The sequence below is a fragment of the Phocoena sinus genome, chromosome 7 (genome assembly GCF_008692025.1).
Source record: "Phocoena sinus isolate mPhoSin1 chromosome 7, mPhoSin1.pri, whole genome shotgun sequence".
Classification (NCBI taxonomy): domain Eukaryota; kingdom Metazoa; phylum Chordata; class Mammalia; order Artiodactyla; family Phocoenidae; genus Phocoena; species Phocoena sinus.
Window position 1 is genome coordinate 4,886,142 of NC_045769.1, and position 25,602 is coordinate 4,911,743.

The following is a 25,602-nucleotide window of genomic DNA, read 5'->3' on the forward strand; positions in this document are numbered from 1 at the left end:
GTGAGGGGACAGAGTTAGCAGACGGTTACACAGATCAGAACAATGGCAGGAATCAATGATATTCCTATAGTTAGAGACTGAGTCAGCATCTGAAATAATTAAAGAAGATGGCTGAACTGGTTTCTGCTTTGTCTACTAAGCCAACCTACCGGTAGGCTCTTAATTTTAAGACTTCAGATAATCCTCATTAAAAACTTATCATGTACTTATAATCACTTGGTTGCAAGTAAGATGGTAAAGGTACGTTGAAACATTTAACTGGCTAGATTTCAAAACTACTCGAATTTTATTAGTGTTTACATATTTTGTTCATCGCGACACTAAACAGCACCAAGAACGCGTTTAGAAATAAGCCGAACATCTGCTGAGCAGCGGTAGCTCACAAAAATGTTTTTTAAGTTTATTTGATTTGGAAAGGGTTTCTGGAGCTGACAGTTTAAATGCATTTCACATGTCCCAGAAAATAAGGCTGGTATTTACCACATGGCTTGTTTCTAAGAAACTAAGTAAACATTCTTTTTTAAAAAATGACTTCAGATACCCATGCTCCTGAGAAGGCTTTTACTGCCCTGACGATAGACACATCTGTTGGGAAACAATTCCAGGCAGAGTCCTCAAGGGAACCGGCAAGAGTAACAGAGGGACGTCCAGCTCACAGTGACCTGATGGCCAGCAGCCCCTGACCCCGGAGGAAGTGACCATTAGAACTGCAGCCAGTGTGTGACGTCCCGGCTAGGCACGGGCAGGGCACAGTGGTAACCCCAGGGCCAGTCACCCTCGGGGGGGCACCCTCGGATTGGAAACACCGGAGAGAAGGCTAAGATGGGGCTGTCTCATCCATCACCGTGGCCACCGTGCTCTGAGGCCACGTCCAACCAGAGAAGCTCGTGACCCTGCAAGCAGCCCAGACAGAGTCCCCACCGCCCGGGTGCAAGAAAGATCTCAGAGAACTCAGCCCCATTCTGGAAGCCCTGTGGGGATGGTGGGCCAGTTTAAATTCCATCCTTCTTTCTAGTTTCCAAATGGCCCGATTAGGTCCCAGGCATCTCGTACAGCCCTCTACTGTCATGACCTGAGCTGTGCTTAAAGCTGTTAGAATAACCGCACTGGTGAGGAGAGACGGTGCCTCAGGCATATTCGAGCCAGGCCTGAGCTGGTCGAGGACCAGGACGCCTGGGGCACGAGCAGCGGGGATCATGACCTCGCGCCCGGTGGACACGAAGTCCTGAAGCCACACCTGTCAGAACAGCCCAGGAGGCAGGGCTGCCCACCTGAAGCAGAAGATGGAGGAGCGAAGGGGCAGGACCCTTATTTACGAGGTACGCGTCCCTGAGCCCTCTCTCCATGCCAGGGCTAACGCAGTCTTCTGCACGCTTACACTCATATTCAGTGCCTACAAGGACTGGGGAGCAGGGAGGAGTAAGCTGAAGTTCAGGAGGATGGGTAACTCACCCAAGGCCACGACGACAGTAAGTGGCTACGACAGGCTGGGAACCCGGGTTTCAACCACAGGTAAGTGCGGGCCTGACACGCGGGTGAGAGGCGGTGCCGTCGCAGCCCTCGCTCGTGCTGGCACGTCCCCCATTACCGGGCTCGTGGCCGGAACCTGCAGGCTGCCGGCCTAGATTCGGGGCTGCCATGGCCTCAGAGCTTTTTTACCCAAAAATGTGAATTGGTGAAGAGCCTACAGGAAGCTGGAGTCATTCACTGAAGGAATGAACCTCTCTGATGGATTCAGCTCCTGAGGACCTGGGAACGACAGGGTCAGCCGCCCCCAAGTCACACCAGGCTGAGGCCCCGCTCCGCAGCAGGTGGCGAACCCACCTGTGTCACACCTGGATGAGGGCTTACTCCAGATTCCAACGAAGGGGAGCGCTCAGACAGCGTGACATCATCCTGGCACTTCCCACCCATGTGGTGGCCCTAAGTCCTTGAAAAATTAGCCAAGAGCAGTTAACTTTATCGTCACAGGAAGGTCGGTCTCTGGACGTCCTTAAAGTTGTTTCCACCGACCTTAACACCGGCTGCTCAGTCTGCTGGGTGCTGCGCTGTAGTGCATCTTATAAGGAGCTAGAGGCCCCTTCCCCTCCTCCACCGCCATGAGAGCCGCTGCTGGGCAGCAGCCTTTCTGGGCCCCAGGTCCCCTGTGTGGCCCACCGTGAGAAGCACAAAGGGAGGGGCACACAGAGGGAGATGTAGCGGGACAAGGGCTCAGCTCTGAAGCTCAGAGCTCTCGGGGACACCACCGTGTCCCGGTCTGCAAGGGAAAGTGTCTCAGGTGGCCCACGTTTCCATCAAATTCCTACATAATACTGGGCAGCCTTGGTTTTCTTTCCTTTTCTTTCTTATTTTGAAGGAAGAGAGCAAAAAACTGCGGCAGGCCCGTGGAGTCTGTGGCGGGGGAAGGCAGGGTGCACAGCAGACCTCAAGCGCGCAAGCACATGAGATGGAACTCGAATTACACGCCCAGGTCCTCATTCACTGTCCTAATGAGCAGCCACTAATAGGGGACTGAATGGCCGAGGAATAATTTCCGCCCAATTCTTTCCAGCAGAAGTGAGTGACAGCTGTGAAATTCCATCAGAGGTGTGACGGTCACATGTACACTAACCTAATGTTTGTGACGTTCTAGGAGACCAGCCATGAGCATGGCCAGTGAGGTCTGGGGCAGCTAATCGCCCTTCTTGTCACCAAGAAGTAACGGGGCAACTTTAACAGGTCCGAGTGCAGCTTCTGTTTCAACACCAGATGTGTAATATGCACATACTATCACGGGTTAAATTCTGTCCCCTAAAAATGTGTTCCAGTCTGAACCCCCAGTACCTGTGGGCCTAAATCCAGAGACGAGTGTCTTCATGAGATGAGGGAAACCTGGACACAGACACAGGGAGAAGGCCCCGTGACGACACGGCAGAGAGTGGAATGATGCGTCCACAAGCCCAGGAACGCCAAGGGCTGCCAGTCACCCGGAACGTGGATTCTCCCACATTCCCTCCAGAAGGAGCCAACCTGTCAGCAACTCGATCTCAGACTCCTGGCCTCCGGAGCCGTGAGAATACATCTCCATTGTTTCAAGCCACACAGTTTGTGGTAATATGTCACGCAGCCCTAGGACTCGGATACGCACATGTATCTCACGCACACGCACGATTAAAAGGGTATTTGCCTGCACAAAAATTTTACTCTTTGGATTATTTTTGTGGACTTACAGGCTCCCTACTGGGTTACCCACTTTTGCATTGTTAATCCACTAATTAAAAAACACACATAAGGGCTTCCCTGGTGGCGCAGTGGTTGGGAGTCCACCTGCCGATGCGGGGGACGCGGGTTCGTACCCCGGTCCGGGAGGATCCCACATGCCGCGGAGCGGCTGGGCCCGCTCTGTGACGGGACAGGCCACGGCGGTGAGAGGCCCGCGTACCGCAAAAAACAGAAACAAAAACAAACAAAAACAAAAAAAACCCACACATAGTATTTAAATCCATTCCCTCACTTCGGTTGCATCTTTAAAATAATCTAAATCGTATGAGTCAGCTGCCTTTGCCACAGGGATAAAGTACCAACCCCAATGTAGCACACAAAGCACAACAGGTGTCATCCTCTGAGAGGTGATGGAACCTGCACTCTGGAGAAGCCTGGGGGTCCGAAAACAGAAGGCCCTGACCACCTGCACCCTCCCAGCAATCTAAAGATGCCCCCCACAGGTCAGAGTAACACTAAAGGACATTTACACATTAATTAAAGCACAAGAAGAGCCTGTGCAGACGGGGAAGGGCAGGGAAGCTCCAGTGAGCTGTGTGCATAGACAGAGCCCCCAGGAACACGCCTCCCATGCAAAGCCGCCACGCTGTACGGGGCAGGCAGTGGATCACTCCAGCCATTTTAAGAGGAAAGGGGGATAAAGCTGCAGGTAATAATAACAGCAAGAAAACGGAGAGGTCTCACAGCTCAGCCAGAGGCCAAACCTCTCGGCCTGGCAACCGTGACACACACCTTCAGCTGTGTCCTAACCTGACCCTTCGCTACGAAAGAAGCTGCAGGTGGTGTTGAGCTGTAATCGGCTTCATCAGCCTCCCGCACACCCCAGAGAGGATTCCCTTTGCTCTGATGTTCTCCATAAACTTGGGTGGATGACACAGAACACCGCAGCTCCAGAACATCCTCTGTGGAGAGCTTCTCACTGAAGCGAGCAAGGGTGATCGATGGATGTTAATGCATCCGGCAAGGACTGAAATCACTTTGCAGCCACAGGCTCTGTGACCGGGGGCAGGGACTTCTGTGTGCCAAGACGATGAGAAAGCAAGGCTTTTCTCATTCATTTCCTTTTGGAAACAACAAATTACGGTTCCCTCCTGCTGCCACGTGGGACTCGCCCCAGTACGTGGACAGAACGTGGGAAGCAAAGACATGCCCACCTGCCTGGTTCCAGGGCGGCTGGCCTCTGGGAAACAGCGAGTCGTGGGGACTGAAGGCTTCCAGGCACCAGGCAGCGCCTGCTCACAATTCTTGCAGGTCCCGGAGGACCTGACGCACGTCCCCTGGAGGGACCTCTCTACGCTCCTGGCAACGTCAAGGAACAATCCCCTGACCTCTCAAACGGTGAGAGGACAGGTGGCCAGGTGGCAGGGCCAGCTCCTGAAGGGTGCAAGCAAAGATCTCGGACAGTCTTTCCCCTGACCCAGGAGCCCTTGGGCACAGACCCCACTGAGGGGTGAGATGTTTCCACTTTGCAGATGAAAGAAGGGACGTCCCGTTAGCGAACTCGAGAATGCATCCACCCTGTAAAATAATGTACTCTGAAAATCGTATGATACCATGAAATTCCCGGAGTAAAATGTGTTACCTGGAAAGTCGAAGAAGTAGGGCTGTTACAGATCACATTTAGGTCTCCCCACTGGGTACAGTTTTTACTTTTGATGTGCGAACGTTCAAGAGAAAGGCTTTTGTGTTCATCAAAATATAAGGGCCCACTACAAAGAAATCACAGTCAGGGCCAAATGCGATGGCACAGACTGAACGCCCAAAGGGAGATGGCAAAAGCCACAGTAAGGACGAAACAGCACCACGCGGGGAAGGGGAAGGTGGCCACAGGCGGGAGAACCGGGGACCCGCACCAACCACGCCAGACGTCGAACGGAGCACAGGAGAATCCAGCTCGTGGCAGCAAAACCAGGGCCCAGACCACGAAACCTCCAGGGACCCCCGACCAAGGGGTCCCCTCAAGTGAAATCCTGAGCGTTCCAGGGGCACCCAGGCAGATTTACTTGAGGAGGTGATCCTCTCACTTGCAGTCCAGCTAATTAGCCCATCAGCAGCTGGTGTCATCAATCTACACAATTGCTAGACCCGAGGAATAAGTAGAACCCCCCAAGAAAAAGGCTCTAAAAAACTCTCGGGTATAATCAAAATGACTATGGCTAAAACCCACAGTCACACACAAAGGCACAAATACACAAGGACAACCCAGGTACGGATTCCAGGAAAGAAGACGGCCAACTTTCTCACCTCTCTAAAGCACGCCGATCTTCTAGCATCTGTATCCATTTTTCAGTGTCTAGCTATGCTTTTCCTCATTGATTCCCACATTTGAGCCTTCACTTCTCATCTCCCTTAAACCATCATTTCAGTACGGATAACGAAAAACGTAGGCCTTTCCCTCATGGGACCACCACGAGACTTTTATGGCGGGATCGCAAAATGCTGCAAAGTCATGGCAGAGCCCCACGCAACGACTGCCACAGAATTCCATCTGCCACGCTTTTCTGAACGGTTACACAGTATCCAAGACAGGAGTTAAATACTAGAACAGGTGTTACAGGAAACACGTGAAGCTACTCGGGACTACTGCTAAAAAGACATCTAAGGGACAAAACAGGGTGAAATGTTGAACTTAAAAAAAAAGGAAAGGATCAAATGAAACAAAATAGGATGATATACACAGAACAAGGAGGGAAGGGAAGACTACAGCACAGAGTTGTGTCTCTCCTCGCTCTTCAAACAAGACAAGCGCTGCCATGAAGACAATGTATAGTTACCTGCGTCCATATCTGCAAAGAATGGAACAGCCAGTAAGAAAAAGAAGGAACCAGAAATTCAGTGTCTCAGAGTTGGATTTCAAAAGGTCACATGGAGAGAAAATATAATTTAGAAAACCGTGTGTGCACACTCTACCTGGATTTGGGGACACGGGAGCTAAGCGGTTTCCTAGCATTACTACCATCATTTTATTCAAAGCAAAAAAAACAAAATATGGATATGTTAACTGAAGAAGTAAAAGCCTCATGGCAAAAGAAATAGCTTCTTCTCATGCAAAGTGATTATTAAATGTTTAGAATACAATATAAGGGGGGAAACATACTCAAACACATGGTGGTGGGTCATCTGAGAGGCTCGGATCTATGACTAAGCAACAGTACACACAAATTAGGTACAAACTCAAGATTCAGATCAGAGAAACGTCCAAGCAGTAACAGTTAAAGGGGTGACACTGGATTCACATCTGAAGGGACAGAACTATTCGGTACGAAATACATTCAACAGCGTTCATGGTTTGACTCTATCTGCTCCAAATGCCGAGATGGTTAGCGAAAAATACTACAGAAGAAGCAACATGCCTACGGATTTTTACTGCTTGGTTATGTTATTATTACTTTTCTTGACATGGGATACATCACAGTAATGATTTAGAATATGCTAACAAAAAAATTCAGAAAACTAAACTCTCTAGAGGTGGAGACTGTGTGACACATGCAGCATACCTTCGGGAGACTCCTCCTGGACGTACGTGCCGGTCAGATAGCGATGCACCAGGGCCGACTTGCCACTGGCTAAATTACCCACAATGCCCTGAAACACAGAAACGGGCAGTCACTAAAGAGTAGTCAGTATATCGTGCTATTCAGCAACTGCAAATAGAGAGGTTAAAATGGACAGCAGTCCTGAGCACCACCACGACCAGGCACCAGCGGGATGGCCCAAAATGGGCTAGTTAAATCCTTCTGCTGGAGAAGAAGGGATTCCAACACCTTCAATTAACCTCTCACGTTTTATCAGCCTCTACAGCCTGAAGAATCAACATGGTTAGAACACACACTGAATCCCATGAGCGCTGGTTACATCGGTAAGGTGTACAGTGAGGGAGCCCACCAACACGTATTGTGGACCCTCGAAACACTCAACAAGGTATGAGGTTCAATGGGGCGCAGTGGCAGTACAGAGCCACAAGGGGATTAGGAGGACATGCATTCCGTCACAACTCTGGGGTAGGATTTGCAGCCGGGTGAGACTAGCTGAAAAAGAGCCACAGCAGAAAAGCACAGAGCCGGGGGAGGGACCGGAGGGGAGAAAAAGGGACCAAGGCGGGGAGAGGAGGAGAGCCGGCCTGCATCTCTGGACACGGGGTCCACACTGCAGGACAGAGCAGGGACCCACGGTCAAGGCGGCAAAGGTGTTCGTGCTGGATGGAAACCAGGTCAGCATGACGTGAGGGCCACTGTACCAGCAAGCAGGAACTCACAGTCACCGGCGGGCATGGTTGGCTTCACCCTGCCTTCTTCAGAGAAAGCTCCCGTGTTAACACAGCTGACACACCTGGACTCAGGTGGCTGTGCCTGGGGAGGCCCTCCCTCTGCTCGGGATCTCACTCCCCCTCTATCTTCTGTGCAAAGACTCTCCTGCATTTTAATCTTTTCCTCCCTGGCTAGAACTTTCCCCTCTGCATTTAAGCATGATCCAATCAATTCTCTCTTGAGGAAAAGCAGGACGAGAGACCTGCCCTGGACACAGGTCCCCCGCCTACGAAGAGCCTGCCTCCCTCTCGCCCACTCTCTGACCCTACCCACCCCCAGCCTGCTGTTTTGACCCTATGGCTACAAGGACACTGCTCGAGGTCACCGAGGACTTCTGTTTCTAAATCCCCTGGCCCTCCCCTTGCTGCATCACGGGAAGCTGTAGAGGAGATTCTTTCTTCAAACTTCCCGCTCTGGCCTTCCTCTTCAAATTACCCCCGGCCCACGCTGGCTCCTTCCCTAGACCTCCTAGATTCCCTAGATCCTGGATTCTAAGTACCCCCCCCCCCAACCAAGGGAGGCAGGCTACATCCCACCTACTCCCAGTAAGCTATGGATACCCACTCTCATTCTCCAGCCCCACCCCCTCTCAGGTAAACCCACACACACCTACACTGGTACTGAAACCTCAGCATGTCCAGACCTTACCGTTCTCTCCCCAATCTGCTCTTCATCCTGTGATCACATCACCACTCAGACTCCCAAGCCAGACACCTGGACGCTGTCTCCAATTCCCACCCCGCCCAGATGTTCTTTTGAGGGTCTCCACACACACACCCCCACCCCCACCACGGGGCAGGCTGTGCGTCCGTCCACCGGATCCTGGGAGAGCCTTCAGCTTATCTCCCTGCCTGGGAGCTCCCCCTCTTCGCCCAGAGAATACCAGAGATTCTTTAAAATTGACACTGCAAAGATGCGACTCCCTCATTTCACAACTCTCGGGAAGCCTCCCACTGCCTGCAGGCCAGAGTCCAAGTATCTCATGAACAGACAACAAAGCGTCTCCCTCGAAATCCTCACGGTCAATTCTGCTGTAGGCACCCAGGTCCGGCAGGGACCACACAAACATATCACTCACCTGGGCACCCGTCCCTTCACCTGAAGAGAGTTTTGGGTGGTTTCCCTGCTTCTCTACACACCCAGAACACTTTACACTGACTGCTGACGCTCTTGACGCCACCCCCCAGTACGCTCGGGTCCCCGAAGACCAAGAACTACGTCTCTGATGCTGGCAAGGACACCTCTCTGAATGCCTACGCTCAGCACTGTCTCCGGCCCCAGTAAAGTGCCGGTAAACGTGGGATGGTTGGATGGATGGGTGAAACGGGGGGTGGGGGGTGTGCTTGGTTGGCTGGATAAATGGGTGACGGTGCCACTAATGAGAAGAACAAACATAAAAGCGAACAAATCTGCCACGAGATTGTGGAAAGGAAGTTAAAACCTGATCTAAAACCCTGAACCTTCCTGTCCCTCCCACCGTCACGGTCCTTTCTTCCTCAGCTTCCGACTCCCTGCTTCGTCCTCGATATGCCAGTGACCAAACACCATCCTAACAGGCCTTGCAGACTCCAGACGCCTAGATCGTTCCACATCAATCGCTGCCCAAAATAATACTCCTACTCGTGGGTCAGCAATCGGTTCAGATGTCACCTCCTCTGAGAAGCCTTCCTAATGCCGCAGCCTCAACCGGTGCCTCTCCCCAAAGCTCCCTTAGTGCCCTCCTCCTAACGCTACCTGGCCACTTACCTCTTTGTTTCCCCAACATCGGTACGTGGGTCTGACTCTCTCCAGTGCTGACAAGGGACCGGGTCTCGTTTGTGTCTGGTTCTCTACCCCCCAGCATTGCCCACGGCGGACTCCTAGCAACACTGGGTGAATGAATGAATGAATGAATGAATGAATGACACGAACGCCAGTGAGTAGAAACGAGATGCTTTATTACTATAGCTCCAAGCCCCAGACTATGTGGACGGATCCTAAATAAAGTTGTCTCCCTTCCTGATTTGACTGATGTCTTCCCTTCGCTTCGGGCCTCTATAATCTGAGAATTTCTACCTATTAATTATTCTCTTGCTCAAGGGTACCTCCTGCTTAGTCAGCTCCACGCTGAGAAAATCCGAAACAGTAAAAGCCGCAGAACTGAATGTTTAATTAAGATCAGGCTTTTCCTTTCCCGAGGAGGAAAGTGTTCAGAATCACTGTTCAGTCTGTGCTTTCTGTGTGTGGCAATATTCCCTCCTTCTTACATGTCAATGATTTGCTAAGAATTTACTCACCCCTTCTAGGGATCAAATCACTCAATCCCGGGCAGAGCTGGCGGGGGGGGGGGGGGGGGGGGGGGCGTGTTTTATTTGGACTGAATGGCCATCTCATACACCTTCTCATGTTTGCGCACCGTGGGCATTATTTTAATTTGAAACACTGGCGGAAACTGACAACCAGCTGTGAGGAGGAAATAAAGTGAGGGATGAAAATGCTCTTTAAGCTGTAAAGCTGCGCTGGGATCCATGAACTGCTACTGGATACAAACTAGAGAGAACGGAATCAGGCCAGTCTGGGTCTACAGGCTCAGGGAGAAGCAAGGTAACATGGGAAACGGTGTCCTGAAAATCACAGAACTGTGTATTCTGGTGGCGACACGTCATCACACAGGCCCGGCCTCCTCTGGGCAGGGCTGTGAACAGTCACATCACACGAGGTGTCTTTCTAAACTGAGTTCTCTACTGTCCCCACACTTCACCACGTACCAGCTTATACATGTGGCTTGCTGAAAATAAAATCGAGGCTTTTGGTAAAAATCCCAGTTGAGAATTCAATGAAAACGCGCAAATAGGATATGACGGGTTGCTGACAGACGCCCACCTCTACAGGCCAGGGATCTATGGAGTGGTTTCCTTTCCGCCCAGAGGTAAGTGGTCAGCACGTGCTACCTAGCACACGTCTGCAGGGACCCGAGTGTGGACCCAAAGCAACTGGCCCCCGTCACACAACCTCAGGAAGCATATAGCATGGCACTGCCACTCTTGAAAAGAACGCGAACACTGGGGAATTCCCTGGAGGTCCAGTGGTTAGGACTCCTTGCTTTCACTGCCGAGGGGCCGGGTTCAATCCCTGGTCAGGGAACTAAGATCCCACAAGCCATGTGGTGGGCCAAAAAAAAAAGAAAGCAAACATTGACATTTTTTCTCTGACAGATTCCAGATGGTTTATGGCCCAACATGACATAAAGAGTCCATTTGAGGCTTGCTATTATGTCACTGAATTGCTGTGTTTCTGAAAGAGTCAGGGGTTCCGAGGGTGCTGACCTAAGGGACCACCTGTCCCGGGTACTGTACCCAGGCAGGACACAATCGCAGCCCTGTGGATACACAGAGGCTGCCCCGAACAAAGGAGCATTTCTGTAGACGCTGGGAACGCCTTAGCACAGAAGGGATCTGCTGAGGAGGCCAAGCTGCCCACTGCACCCCCGGGCAGGAAGATGCCCGGCCCAGAGCGGAGCTGGCCGTCCTGCTGGGGTCTGGGCCGTCCCCGCACGGGTCGGGGGCAGGGCGCCTCCCCCAGAAGAAGGGCAGAATCCTCCCCGTTTACTTCTCCGTGAGATGGAGTCTACCGCCCCTGTGAATTCCTCCCCATTTACTTCTCCGTGAGATGGAGCCCACCGCTCCTGTGAATTCAAGCCAACTTTGTGAGAGTTCTGTTTTAGGATCATAAATCCGCACCACCGGTTAACACAAACTCCAAGCATTGATTCCAGAAAACTCATGCTTTTGAAATACCAGCAGAGAACAGGTTTTGGTAGGAGGCGTCCTCAGTCACGGGCTGCTATGCGGGCTCTGGTAGAACCCTCACCACCTTTAACTCCCCAAACTGGGTCTAAACCACGGGCCTTGACATCCTTCAACTTTAAACTTCAGCTCCTCCCTTGCACTGGCCACACTTCAGATGCTCTACAGCCGCACAGGGCCCATGGGTGCCACCCTGAAGACAGAACATTTCCACGTTGCAGAAAGTTCTGCTGGCAGAGCTGACGCGGAAGCACAAACTCCAGGTTCAGATACCGGCTCAGCGTCTCACTAACCAGGGCTTCCTTGGGCACACTCTTAACATGTGAGGCTCCGCCCCCGATGCCTGGGGAGTGGGGACAACAGCACCGCCGGCTCAGGACTAAAGGTGGCAGCTCCACCCAGGAGGTACCCCACGTCCCGCACAGAGTAAGTGTCGTCATCACCAGAACACTGTTCCCCTTGCTTTACTCCGACGGCAGGACCCCAACCTTTGGCTGGCTCAAGAGGCCACCTCTGAAACTGGGAAAGCTCCCTGGAAACCTCCAAGCAGCATCCCTGGCCGCGCAGCCGCGACTGCTGATGTCGCTTCCTGACAGTGTCCTGCGGGATTCGCTCTGTTCCGGGGACAGCGTCACAGAGCACAGGGGACAGAGCGGCACTGTCCCAGGGCTGGGCTTGTGGAACCCGCGCTTCTGGAACGGCCCCGGAACCGTGGGCCCCTTTGCCTCCCCCCAAGGAAGGAGCCACCGAGAAAGGTCAGACCTGCTGGGAGGAAGGAGCGGGGACGAGAGGGGAGGGCAGGGGGCCTGGCCTGGATGCCTGGCAGTGGCAGCGGGGACACACATCGGACGCCCTCGGGCCGGGGGGATGTCAGGGGGCCTGCCCACGAGCCCTCCCTTCAGGCCTTAAGTTTCAAAACCTGTTCTTCCCGGTGACACTGGAAGTCACAGACACACTTGTCCTTGCTCCATCTCCTTGTCTCGGAGGGAGAGGCCAGAAGGGGCCTGTCCCCCGCCCCCCCCCGAGTTCACCCGCGAAGCACCGCAGGTGGCTGGGGCCCCGGGAAGGGTATCTGAGGGCCTCTGGGGTCACCGGGCAGACAGGCTGGAACTGCTATCAAACCCTGGGGCCTCAGAGAAGGGGCACGTGGGGGGACAACATGCCGAGGCTGAGGGCCCAGGTGGGCCGAGCAGAGCAGGCCCAGGGCCTGGACAGGATGAGCTGACCTGCTGTCACCACGGTCAGAGTCTGTCACGAGAGAAGTTTAAGATACACACACACACACACACACACACACACACACACACACACACACACACACACGTCCTCCAGACGCCGCGTATTTCATAACGAGGTGATTATGTAACAGTTCTAGCTGTCCTTTCTTCCATCCCCAAGTGCGGGGGGCGGGTGAAGTGGGGAGAGGCTCAGAGGTGTGGCTGTTAACGGATCCAGTCATTTTTTATTTAAGTCAATTTAAATAGTGTCACTGAAAGAGTACTTAAAGTTCATAATAAAAACAAAACTTTAAATTTTATGCTACTCCTTTGTAACACAGTATACAGTCACATTTTCTCAGTGATGAATTATAATTACATCTTGATGCCTCACTAGAGACTGTCCATGACATCCTGCAAAGGACTAATGAGCTGTGTGCGTGTGTGTGCGCGCGCGTGTGTGGGGGACAGTCTCTCTCTCACACACTCAGATACGAGAGACAGTGGTGGGTGGACCCAGCCCCGCACACAAGGCCACCTGCCTGGCCGTCTGTCATGACCGTCACGGGCGCCCTCGGGACTCCAGCCCTAACCTCAGCCTCACCTGGGCCCTCCCCAGGATGCAGCAGAACACGGCCCACCTCTGGGCCCCAGGGAATGAGAACCCTCACGCCCACCAGGATGCGGGCTTGGGGCACTCACAGGTCACACCTCATCTCTTCCTGAGCCCCCCTCCAAGCCCCCCTCCTGCAGGTAAGGAATGACCACGCCCAAGGCCAGAGCAAACACTCACCACTTTGAGCTCCGGGACGGATCGACTTAACGTCCATTCCTGGCTGTTCACAAAGGCATCTGTAAGACAGGAGGGTAAAAGGAAGTGAGATGCTGAGACTTACCGAAGTGCAAGGTCAAGATACCCCCAAGGTGCCAGTTTTCAAACGGGAAGGACACCGAAGACGGTCCAGCCCACCCCTAGCATCACTTCCACCCAGAGAAGCTGAGATGTGCCTGGTTCACACGGCTGTTCCGATTTCAATCCGTGTCCTGCCTCCTAAAACGTAACACACGCTCCAACAACTCCGAAGTCCTGCCCCAGCCCTGTAGGGCCCACCCTGCCCAGGGGTGTTAAGACCCTTCCTATCGTGAATGTGGGCAAGTGTGAGGACAAAGGAAGCTCCTGGCTTTCCTGGAAATGACCCTGTAGCCAGTGAACTTTGGGCCTTTTGGGTTTTCACTAAAATACTCACTTGCCTGAAATCCCCCCAATAAAGTTGTGGTAGGTGATGGTTGGAAAATCCAAGTGTTTACAATACGACACTATGGTTTAGAAGAAGACTTTCAAGCTGGAGTTTTGATCCTCAGAAACATATTAGACACTGAAGGTCCAGTGAGAACACCTTGGGATGTGTCAGAAAGTCAAGGGGGAGGACTTCCCCGGTGGCGCAGTGGTTAAGAATCCACCTGCCAATGCAGGGGACACGGGTTCAACCCCTGGTCCGGGAAGATCCCACATGCTGCAGAGCAACTAAGCCTGTGCATCACAACTACCGAGCCTGCGCTCTAGAGCCTGCAAGCCACAACTACTGAGCCCGTGCGCCACAACTACTGAGCCTGTGCTCTAGAGCCTGCAAGCCACAACTACTGAGCCCGTGCGCCACAACTACTGAGCCTGTGCTCTAGAGCCGCGAGCTACAACTACTGAAGCCCATGCACCTAGAACCCGTGCTCCGCAACAAGAGAAGCCACCGCACTGCAACGAAGAGTAGCCCCCACTTGCTGCAACTAGAGAAAGCCCGCGCACAGCAACGGAGACCCAATACAGCCAATAAATAAATAAATAAAGTTATTAAAAAAGAGAGAGAGAGCGCTGTTGCTGTGCTTGTAACAACCCAAGGCTGGTTACGTACATTTGGATACATCCCTGTAATGAAGGCTAAGTCGCCAACAACATGTTTAAAACCCCAACGTACCAAAGTGCAGCCATCCCAAAGCTATAGGGTTGGGTGTGTGTGTGTGTGTGTAAAATACCCACACAAGCTTGTGCATGCTGAGAACACTTCTGGAAGGATAAAAAAACTTCACAGTTGCTGATCTAGGGTTAGGGAACCAGGTGGCCTGGGGACAAGGTAATGAAGAGATTTTCTTTTCATTGTCACCTTTTGGTACCTTCCACATTTTCTACCATCTGGCGTGAAAAAAAAAAAATTCAATAATATAGTTTTTAATAACCTTAATAGGAAAACAAAGAGAGCAAAGTGGGAATTAAAATGAGCTCCATTCACTAATGCACGGCCGATATTTAAGCACATACCACCAAAGATGTTTATCACAAGTATTACATATTCATTATAAATTAAGCAGGGCTCCATTAAAGAAAGACGCGTATTATATAAACACTGCAACAATGTGTGCGGTGCCTTTTAACTTGCAAACATATCTTCCCTCGAATGGAATATATTTGTTTGTGGCAACTAGCTTAATAAAATTAATGCCTGATCTACCTGACCAGATTAAGAAAATTAATGCTTGACTTAACCAGAAAAACACACCTTCAGTTTTTAAAGATTTACTTTAAAAATGTTCACCGCCTCCATCATTGCCCGGGCAGGACTGAATGCTGCCTCCCAAGAGGCTAAATGAAACGTAACAAAGATGCAGCAGAAGACGTACACACCAGATACTCCTTCACGCTAGTCCTCTATGGATCGGGACCTTTCTGTGGGCTGGACTCCCTAAGCGGGAGTTACAGGGATGACACTGCAGCCCCTCTGGAAGAGCTCATCACGGGGTGAGCAGGGTGGGGACCACGGCGACCAGACCAGCCGGCCGCTCTATTCAAGTCCCACGGTGCAGCAATCCTTAAAGGATAAACACGCGTGCGTCGGGGGCACACACCCAGCAGCCTGTGCGTGTGTGCGTGTATGGCAACGCGCGTGCACGTGCACGTGTGTTCTCAGAGCAGCTAGAACCAAAAGTCACGCAAGATGTGTCTCATTTCACAAGAGGCCATTCTGCGCTCCACTCAATTCCCCCACTTGGGGTGGAATAATCTTAAGAAAACACATTCCCATGCGCTTTTGAAATGCTACTGGACTTGAATTTAGAATAAAACACACCCAGTAAGCGCTGACTGGCTGCTTTTAGCCTGTCGGGGACATTGAAGCCCCTTTAGCTGTCGTCACTGGGGGCCAGCATGCTGGGCGTCCTCTGTAATGACCCAATAGGGTTTAGGAAAAGAAGCTGGTTAATCATTAACATGGCTCCACTTCAGGTTACATTTTATCTTTTCAATTTAAATCATAATAGTGAAAAGAAATTCTCAAAGAACACCAAGATTAGGGAACCTGAAGTAACAGGGAACTTTTATCAGGAGTGAAGAACCCAAACTATTAGCTTCTTCAGAACAGAAATCTGAAGGCAGTTGGAGAAAGAAAGTGACTCCCCCCCAACCTCCACCCCCCCACACACACCCCACACCCCCCCACACCCCCCACACCCCACCCCACCCCCCCCCCCGCCTCCAAAGCAAACTCAGGGACAGGGCCTAAGGACACAAGGGGAAGTTATGAGGACGGAGCAGGAAACCAAAACCGCTCAGCACTCGGGGGGGAACTGTTAGGAATTTTAAGCAGAAATTCTCGGCCGAGTTATTCTGAGTTGACGACCAAAACGTAAAATTAAAGGAAAAGACACCAACCCCCCGCTGTCTCACTGGTGTGCCCACAGGTCACACGCATGGCGTATTATTTTAGGGCTTAAGAAAGGGAATTCTAAGCAGTTAAATGTGGATGCCAGTAGAATTCCTTCCTGGCTTAGCCCTATATTAAGATAAAGTCCAGCGAAGCTCAGACATGAAAATGCACAGTATCCACACAACGCACACTTTTTAAAATAAATTTATTTATTTTATTTTATTTTTGGCTGCGTTGGGTCTTTGTTGCTGTGCACAGTCTTTCTCTAGTTGTGGCACGCAGGCTTCTCGCTGCGGTGGCTTCTCCTGTTGTGGAGCACAGGCTCTAGGCGCACAGGCTTCAGTAGTTGCGGCACGCGGGCTCAGTAGTTGTGGCTCGCCGTCTCTAGAGCGCAGGCTCATTAATTGTGCCGCACGGGCTTAGTTGCTCCGCAGCATGTGGGATCTTCCTGGACCAGGGCGCGAACCCGTGACCCCTGCATCGGCAGGCGGACGCTCAACCACTGCGCCACCAGGGAAGCCCACAATGCACACTCAGGATGCTGAGCAAAGAGGAAGCTGCCAGACCTACACTTTCAAAGGCAAAGGTGCCTGGGGTTTGGACAATTCGTGCTGAGCCCCAAGAAAAATGAAATTCAAACCACCGGGGTCATCCATTTACGGTGTCCTCAGCAGTTTCTTTGTCTTTACGATTCTGGTGAGTGATGACGGAGCAGGCTGTGCACGTGGGGGGCGGGCATAAGGGGAATCTCTGTACCTCCCTCTCGATTTTGTTATAAACCTAAACTATTCTGAAAAAACAAGGTCTCAAAAAATGTAAACAAATATATACGCATATGTACAAATACACGCATATATATAACATACATGCACATACACACAGACACACAATGAAATAAAGTGCCGGGCCCGGACCCCACCCTGCAGTGACCAGTAAAGCGCAGGTCGCGGAAGACGGCTGAGACAGAATGTATTTACAACACCACACTGTATTTATTCCTGTCTTGGTCCTAACACTGCTGACCACGCGGGTCACTGAGTGATAAACGTGTGTACACTCACAGCGCTGCTGGAGAGCCAGCTCCTGGTGCCGCCCGGCCCGGGGGAGCCCTGAGAGCGGCGGGCAGCCTGGGCAGAGGGCCGGGCTCCTGCAGATTCCAACCAGCCTCCACCCAGAGGCCGTCTTGACAAATGGAACCACACACCGTGCACCTGGACCACCAGGGTGTGGTCAGCTCTCCTTAGCATCCCGGAGACCCCCTCTTACTCCAAGCGGAGGGTGTGACTCGGGCTTTCTTAGGAAATCTGAAAGCGTGATGCAGGAGGAAAGCAGGGATTATACAAACACCAGGAGAAACCCTTCTTTGGGCCAGTTCCGCCTCCTCCAACTAGACCTCCTTCCTCGTCCCCACTGGCTGCTGTTTGTTTCCCATGCCCACGGGCACCCCTGCACCCACGTCAATCCGGTTTCGTCCTACTGAGGAGCAGGGTTGGCCCAGCTGGGCCTGCTGACCTGCAGGGTGAGGGCAAGCAGACAGCCTTCCACGGGGGGGCGCAGACAACCTGGAGCTGGAAATAAAAGCCACACGGCAGAGGAAGGAGCCTGGACCCTGCAGCGGCCCCCGATCCTGGCCGGCCTAGGGGCTCCTCACCGCACCGCATACACCCCAACACACTGGCGTGCACCCTGCTGTCCCTGAAACAGCCTGAACCCTCTTCCAGAGGACACTCACAGATCAACCCTTGAGGGGGCTCAGGAAAGCATCGTAAGTGAATCCCAAAGAATCGCAAAGTCCCTTCCCGGTTCTTTTGAAGGAGACACAGTTACAAAGGACACGGGCTTATTTCAGAGAACAGCCTCTCTCCCCAGCAGCAAAGCTGCTTCTCTGAGCCACTGGAGAAAAGCAAAGATGCAGCGAGGCCTTCTTTCTGGAACCTCCCTTTCCAGGACCACCTTCAGCCCCACCCTGGCTGCTCTCGGTGACAGGAACAAGACCCCGGACCCCAAAGAATGCAAACAGCTCCTGACACCGACAGATAGGAGAACAGGCCTAAGACCATCGGGGCAGGAGCTGCAGAAACAAACAAAACACAAATCCAATGACAAAGCTACTCGGCTGTTTATTTTTATTTTCACTCCCAGGAGAACCGTCTCCTTTCCCTTGCCTGGAACTTCTCAAAATTCATCCTGACTACAAACTCCCTTCAGTCTCCGCTTGCTAAGAACACTGCGGGACCTCAGCTCTGGCCTGTTTTCAAAATTATCCACATGCAGAACCGCACATTTAACCAGGAAATGCAAGGCCCTCATTTTACTACACACACAATAGGCGCTCTCACTCGAAAGCCCTAATTGCTCCCTTTTTTAACAACCCCCTCAGACCAAAGGGAGAACAAATGGGGTGGTGGGGGGAGGGCAGGGACCTGATTCCCAGCTGCTTAATTAGCAACTTGCTGCCCATGGGGGATCACAGACAAATCACCTAATTCCTAAATGCTAGGAACACAGGTGAAGAAATGGTCCAGCGAATAGACAAAATCATAGTGAATTTTACACTGCCTAGAAAGCCCCCCGTTTTCCCCTTGGTGCTACTGTATTATTTTGTATTATTACAGCACCAACTCTTCCACTCTCTTGATTTGATGTATCAAAAGCCAAAAATTCAAGTCTTAAAACTGATAGGATTTTGCAAAGTAGCCAAAAAAAAAAAAAAAAAAAAAAAAAACGAGTACTTCTTGTCCTTCAGCATTTTCCTCCAATACCTCGGAGTTTATTTAATTGCAGGGCATGAAGATGGCTACAGACTACATTAACCTCTGGGTTCCAGCAATAACCAGGAACCCCGCGTTAAGATCTACCAGGGAGATTACCCCTTCATTACGTCCATTTCCGCTGAGCCTGGACCCAGCAGTTACACTCTGACATTCAGAAAAGCATCAAAGCTGTGGTTGGACTTCCTTCTTGTGCACTTCATGTCAAAAATGAGCAACACGGGGCTTCCCTGGTGGCGCAGTGGTTGGGAGTCCGCCTGCCGATGCAGGGGACGCGGGTTCGTGCCCCGGTCCGGGAAGATCCCACATGCCGCGGAGCGGCTGGGCCCGTGAGCCATGGCCGCTGAGCCTGCGCTCCGCAACGGGAGAGGCCACAGCAGTGAGAGGCCCGCGTACCGCAAAAAAAAAAAAAAAAATAAGAGCAACATGTGAGAATAAACAGCAATCTACTGGCGTAAGAGTACACCTCGATGAAAATGATTGACTACAAAGGACAATCTTAGCAGCCTATCTGGTAGGGGGACTAAAATCCTAATAAAAAGGGATGTGTTTTATCTTCTCCTTGTATTCCTGCCCTGAACAAGAGAGTGAAAGACTTTTCAGGAGCATAGAAATCAGAATGAATAAAAAGCATACGTCTCCTTTACAAAATCACATCAAATCTCTTTTGCGATACAGGCAAAACAATGCCATTTTTCCATCACAATGAATTTGGTCTGGAGACAAATGATTTCAGGAATTACAAACAAACGAACAAACACCTCAGAAGGAAAACTGCCCTCAGTATGCATGGCTTTACCACTGTCTATGCAACGAGGATCAACCCTGCACAGGCCCCGATGAATGAAGTGCAGAGAGAAAACAGAAGAGAGAGTCTCTGCGACATTTACGACTGAGCTTGTGATACTGATGACCATCCTCTGAGCACTGCCGTGACCCAGGCTCCCTTGATGCCACAGCAGCGTGAGGACAGGCTCTCACTGCTCTGGGCTGCCCGGTGCTGCTGGAGAGGAGCGGTCCCTTGTGAACGGTCAGGCCAGCAAATCCCTCCTTCTTCACCTGCTGTGTTCCCCCCGGTACGCTCCTCACCCAATCCTGCCCCAGACTCACCAGGGACACCTGACAAATCTGGCAACAGGTGAACGTCAGCCGGGACCCATCCTATCCGAACTTCAGAGTCTGCATTGCTAACCAGCTCTCTCTGGATTTCTTTACTCCCTCTCTTTACTCCCTCCGCTTTCCAAACTTTGCTAAGCAGATGCGGCCAATGTAAAATTCCAATGTCAGGGACTCACACCGTGGACTGTGGGAGCCCTGCTTCTCCCACCTGGCCCCAGCGGTCCTAATGTCCAGGACCCCAGAGGAGCACAGGGAACTCGGCACGGGGAGCCAGAAGCCACGGGCTGACGGTGGCCTCCACCTTCTTGGGTGACTTTCCGAGTCTCTCTGACACTGCGTTTCCTCACCGGTAGAGTGGAAGTCCTTCCCCTCCACTCGAAGAGATGATGTAACCCCTCTGCTAGCAAAGGGCCCAATCCCCACAGTGGAAACCCTCCTACGGCCTTTGGGGGTGTGATCAAGGAGCAAAGCTGCTGGTACCCCATTGCCTGGGTCCCGCAGCCTCTGGGGTGGACACAGGCCACCTGAGTGCACCGCCTGTGTTGGGACCACAGGTGAGCCTGAAATAGCACGGGGCCCGAAAAGGCCTCATCAAGCCATCGAGCCACAAGTTATGAGCTATCGGCATTCAAAGCAAGCCATTAACTCTAAAGCAGGTAAAACCCGCTAAAAGGTACTGCCGGTTAGTTTCGATCCCAGGCCAATTTATATCACACTGATCCTCCTGGAATTGTCATTTTGTCGGTCAGAAGTGGCTGAGTAGCAATTTCATGTGGTTCACGCTATAGCACGTGAGAATGCAAGAGGAAAAAAATGTATCCATGTGGCATGATGACTCATATATAGCAGAAATTCTGCAGGGCTCTAAAAGAATCCTGAATTCACTGTCTCTCAGCAAAAAACAAAAGAATCAAAGGAACGCAACAAGGGGGCTATGGTAAACCAAGAGATCTCTCAATGGACTTGAACTGAGACCATAAAGCCCCACGTCCTGGGCCCCCATCCTGGCAGCAGGAGAACCTGGCTAAAGACCAGGGAAGGGCCAGCGTCGCTCCTGCTGAGGCCCCCCCGTCTCCACAGCTGTGTCCTTCCTCGGGGTCTTTCGCGATCGGCTCCCAGAGCCCCTCGCTAGACAAGGGCGCTCATCTTCAAGCACACTAAGCCAGCCCCCCTCTGGCTCCTGGGCTCACTCCCCAGCAGAGCTACGGGCTCATTTCTTCCTCCAAATTCTCACGCAGAAGCACAGCACATGGCCACGATTAGACCGTTACGGTCTCTCCTTCGGCCGCAATCCCGTTCGGATCCAGTGGCCACGAATACAGGTTCCAAACAAACCTCCCGAAATTATATTTAAGGGTTAAAAAAAGGACCCTGAAATCGCAGGTGACTTTTTAAAAATTACATATTATCTCCAGGATCGAGATGTTTGTTTGAAACCTTAAATTTCACAAGAAGTTTTTTTTAATATTCTTTTTAGCAACAGAAAAGTGAAATAGCATTTATTTTTAAAGCATTCAGAATCCCAAAATATAAAGGGAAACAACAATGGGGAAAAGGAAGCACAGCCCCCGAGAACAGAAGCACTGGAGGAGACCAGGGCTCCCGTTGGGCCTCGTTTCCATGCTGAGACAGGAAACGCATGTCCCTAATAAAATAAGAAATCCATTTCAATGCAGCAGGGAGGAGCCACGCTGCAAACTGGTTAATACATTAATACACTGATGACTCTCAACTGGAGGGTTTAACAGAAGCTCACTGGCACAGTTTTCCATGGGGTGATTTAATTTCTCATTTGAAAATCCCTGAGTCTCTCTAAGAAATGGAATAAACCATAAACCCTTGGGATATAAGATTCGTTCCAGGCTTCCCTGGAAGTTCAAGTTGCTTTCCAGTGACCTCAAAGACCCAGAAACCAATCTCCCACCCACATGTTCCCTGAGAGCATCCAACCCCTACTCCTAACGTGCTCCCAGGGCAGGGTGACGCACGCCAGGCCACCAAGACGCCCCCAACCCCACCACCGCAGACACGACCAAGGGCTTGTGATACCAAGCATCTTCCTTCCCCTGAGCCCTGATGTGACTCGGAATCCTTCTCCACGAGACCAGCCTCTAAGGGGATCCTTTCTCTTCTGCCTAAGGAGCGCCCAAGGCAAACGATGCCTGCCCAGATGAGGTCCAGGGGACGTGCGAGCTTCTAACTTCTCAGAGGATGGCTGATTCCCTTCCCTGCGTTTCCCCCGATGGCGTTCCTACATGCTGCATAAAGCACCTTGCTCCAGAGCTCTCTGAGAACACCACTGCTATGCTGGGTGTGTGGAAAGTGGCTTGAAAGACTTGTATCTGAGGATAAGGAGAGTAGAGGGTGTGAGGATTTGAGAATGGAGAGGAAGAAAACGTTCCTTTCCTCCTTCAAGTATGAAAACTGAGGCCTCTCTGCAGAGGGGGAGCAGGGCCACCTCTAAAGGACCCTTCTGTGCAGCCCTGACAGCTCTGTGTTTCGTATTTCCTTCAGAAGGACAAGGATTTCATTAGCTGAGGCCGCTCCAGAGTGTTTTATTCATAAACAACACAGCAGTCCAAAAATCTGCACAACCTGATTCCATCTGATTTCTGTTCCAGTGTCATAAACCCAGGGCGACGGTGGGTTTTGCTGCAGATGTCTTTCTAGAGCAGGCTTTGGATCCCCAAACGGGATAATCCTATGGTCCTCGCTCTGGTGAACCCAACAGACAACATGTAAGCATTTCCACGCACACAGACAACAGGCCGGTCTCCAAGCTGAAGTTAGGGGCCTTCTATCAACACCAAAGTCCCTAAAAGAACCACTCTCGGTGGAATGTGAATTGGTGCAGCCACTGTAGAGAACAGTACGGAGGTTCCTCAGAAAACTAAAAACAGCATTACCATATGACCCAGCAGTCCCATTCCTGGGCATATACCCAGACAAAACTATAATTCAAAAAGATACACGCACCCCTATGATCATAGCAGCACTAATATTTACAATAGCCAAGACAGGAAAACAATCTAAATGTCCATCTACAGATGAATGGATAAAGAAGATGTGGTGTGTATATATGTGTGTGTATACACACACACACACACACACACACACAATGGAATATTACTCAGCCATCAAAAAGAATGAAATAATGCCATTTGTAGCAATGTGGATGGGCTTAGAGATTATCATACTAAGCGAAGTACCAGTAAGTCAGAAAGAGAAAGACAAATACCATATGATATCATTTATAAATGGAATCTAAAATATGACACAAATGAACATATCTATGAAACAGAAACAGACTCACAGACATAGAGAACAGACTGTGGTTGATGGGCGGGGGGATGGGAGTTTGGGATTAGCAGACACAAACTATTATACTATTATACGTATGTGTAGGATGGGTAAACAACAAGGTCCTACTGTAGAGCACAGGAAACTCTATTCAATATTCTGTGACAGACCGTATGGAAAAGAATATGAAAAAGAATGTATATACCACATAGGAAATGTTCAACCTGGACTTTATGAGGACTTACAGCTGAGCCCTGGGTAAGAGCTTCTGTAAGTGGGAAGATTAACAAGAAGTTCTAAGTGATGGCTGGTGTGATTAATAATTGTGAGACAATAACACTGGCTGCCACACTAAGGTCCTGAGACAAGGACCCTCAGAACATACAGAGCCCCACCACTAAAATGCCACCTCATGGTCAAGGACACGCAGCCTCCTGGCACATCTAAGCAGCGGCAAAATGTTGTCATCTCAGACCAAAGTCAGAATCCTACATCTTTATTTATTTATTTTTATTATTATTTTTTTTTTTTTCTTTTTGCGGTACGCGGGCCTCTCACCGTTGTGGCCTCTCCCGTTGCGGAGCACAGGCTCTGGACGCGCAGGCTCAGCGGCCAGGGCTCACGGGCCCAGCCGCTCCGCGGCATGTGGGATCTTCCCGGACCGGGGCACGAACCCGCGTCCCCTGCATCGGCAGGCGGATTCTAAACCACTGCACCACTAGGGAAGCCCCTTGAATCCTACATTTTGAAAAGATTTTAAATTGTAAACAGACTTTAAGGAGTCTTTAAAACATTTCCACACCTACAAGGAAACTGCCCAGTCTTCGAAAATGAAAATGTTTAAATAAGGACGTTTTATGAAAAGGTGTGAGCCAGAAATTGCCAGACAAAATAAAATCAGCAGGTTAAATTCAGTCATCTTTCTGAGATAGGTTACAGCTGGTTTTCTTATTGAAGTTTGAGTCAACACATGAATTAAAAGGTAATTTTAAAAAAAATATTTAATATTTATGTTGGCCGCACTGCGTCTTAGTTGCGGCACGCGGCATCTAGCTCCCTGGCCAGGGATCGAACCCGGGGCCCCTGCATTGGGAGCGCGCAGTCTTACCCACCAGGCTGCCAGGGACGCCCCAAAAGGTAATCATTACTTTGCAGCTTAGATGTTGCTGGTGGGCAACAACCACTTTATTTGTGAAAGTTAAGACAAAGCTGAAAGAAGAAAATTTTCCTGGTTAAAATAAATCCTGGAAAAAAATAGAGATGGCTTAGATATTTACAATTCATAGGCTGCACTTCGGTCAGTCCTGTGCTGGATATAACTGAGCCCGACAGTTTTAATTTCATAAAGAATTGCAAACAGTCAGTGATATTTTTTACTTCTTGGTGCGATCAATGTTTATAATAAGGGATGGCTTGGTAACAGATAGCAGTGAATCCGGAAGACGACTACAGAATGAGCAGGCAGAATTATCTCTTTCCCTACTGCCCCTGAATTTTGTCTAAAAAACCTGTAAGGTTGGTGGACGAGCGGCGGCCACGTGGCCAGCGGGGCCCAGGACCACACAAGCCCCGCAGCAGGGGCAAAAGGCACAGAGCCCGCTCTGCGTCGGTTACCACGGCCTGCCCATCGCCGTCGGAGGATCAGCATTCCATGCGGGGCGGCAGGCGTCACAGGGGTGTGTGGCGTGGATGTGCTCGGTCACTTCTGAGCTGCTTCACAAGGACTAACCGCGTGAGACGGGAGACAGTAACCAGCACTTCTCCAGCTGGAGGTGGGAACTGCTTCCAGGAAGCAAGTCAGTTAGCCTCTTCGGGCCCCCATCCCTTCCCCTGTAAGACACGAGGGCTGCATCTGGTCCCTTTGGCCCTCACGGCCTAGAATCTTCTCTTCCAGGACCTCCTTCCACGCGGACCCACGGCGGGCTGGTGCTTAGGGCAGGCCCAGCCTCTCTCCATTTAATGGGCCTGCGCTGACCAAAAGGGAGGTTTCAGAGACCCTGGTTTCTCGACACAGGCTCATAATGGCCTTTGGCGAATATAACCCTTGACTTAACGTCGATAAAAGCAAAACAAAACAAAAAGAGCTGGGATATTTCTCTTTATAAGGTGGAAACAGGGCTCATCTTGAGTTAGCATGAATGACTTTTCCC

At 51.1% G+C, this 25,602-nt stretch overlaps 1 protein-coding gene across 6 annotated transcripts in view; it reads right to left on the bottom strand.

Moving 5' to 3' along the window:
• Nucleotides 1-25,602, bottom strand: part of AGAP1 (ArfGAP with GTPase domain, ankyrin repeat and PH domain 1) — a 560,398-nt gene that overhangs the window by 361,371 nt on the left and 173,425 nt on the right. For all 6 annotated transcript variants that reach the window (XM_032637223.1, XM_032637221.1, XM_032637225.1 and 3 more), the window contains exons 2-3: nt 13,364-13,422; nt 6,759-6,846 (exon numbers count right to left, since the gene is read on the bottom strand). In XM_032637223.1, coding sequence (XP_032493114.1) covers nt 6,759-6,846; nt 13,364-13,422 — 147 coding nt within the window. The remainder of the gene's footprint in view (nt 1-6,758; nt 6,847-13,363; nt 13,423-25,602) is intronic.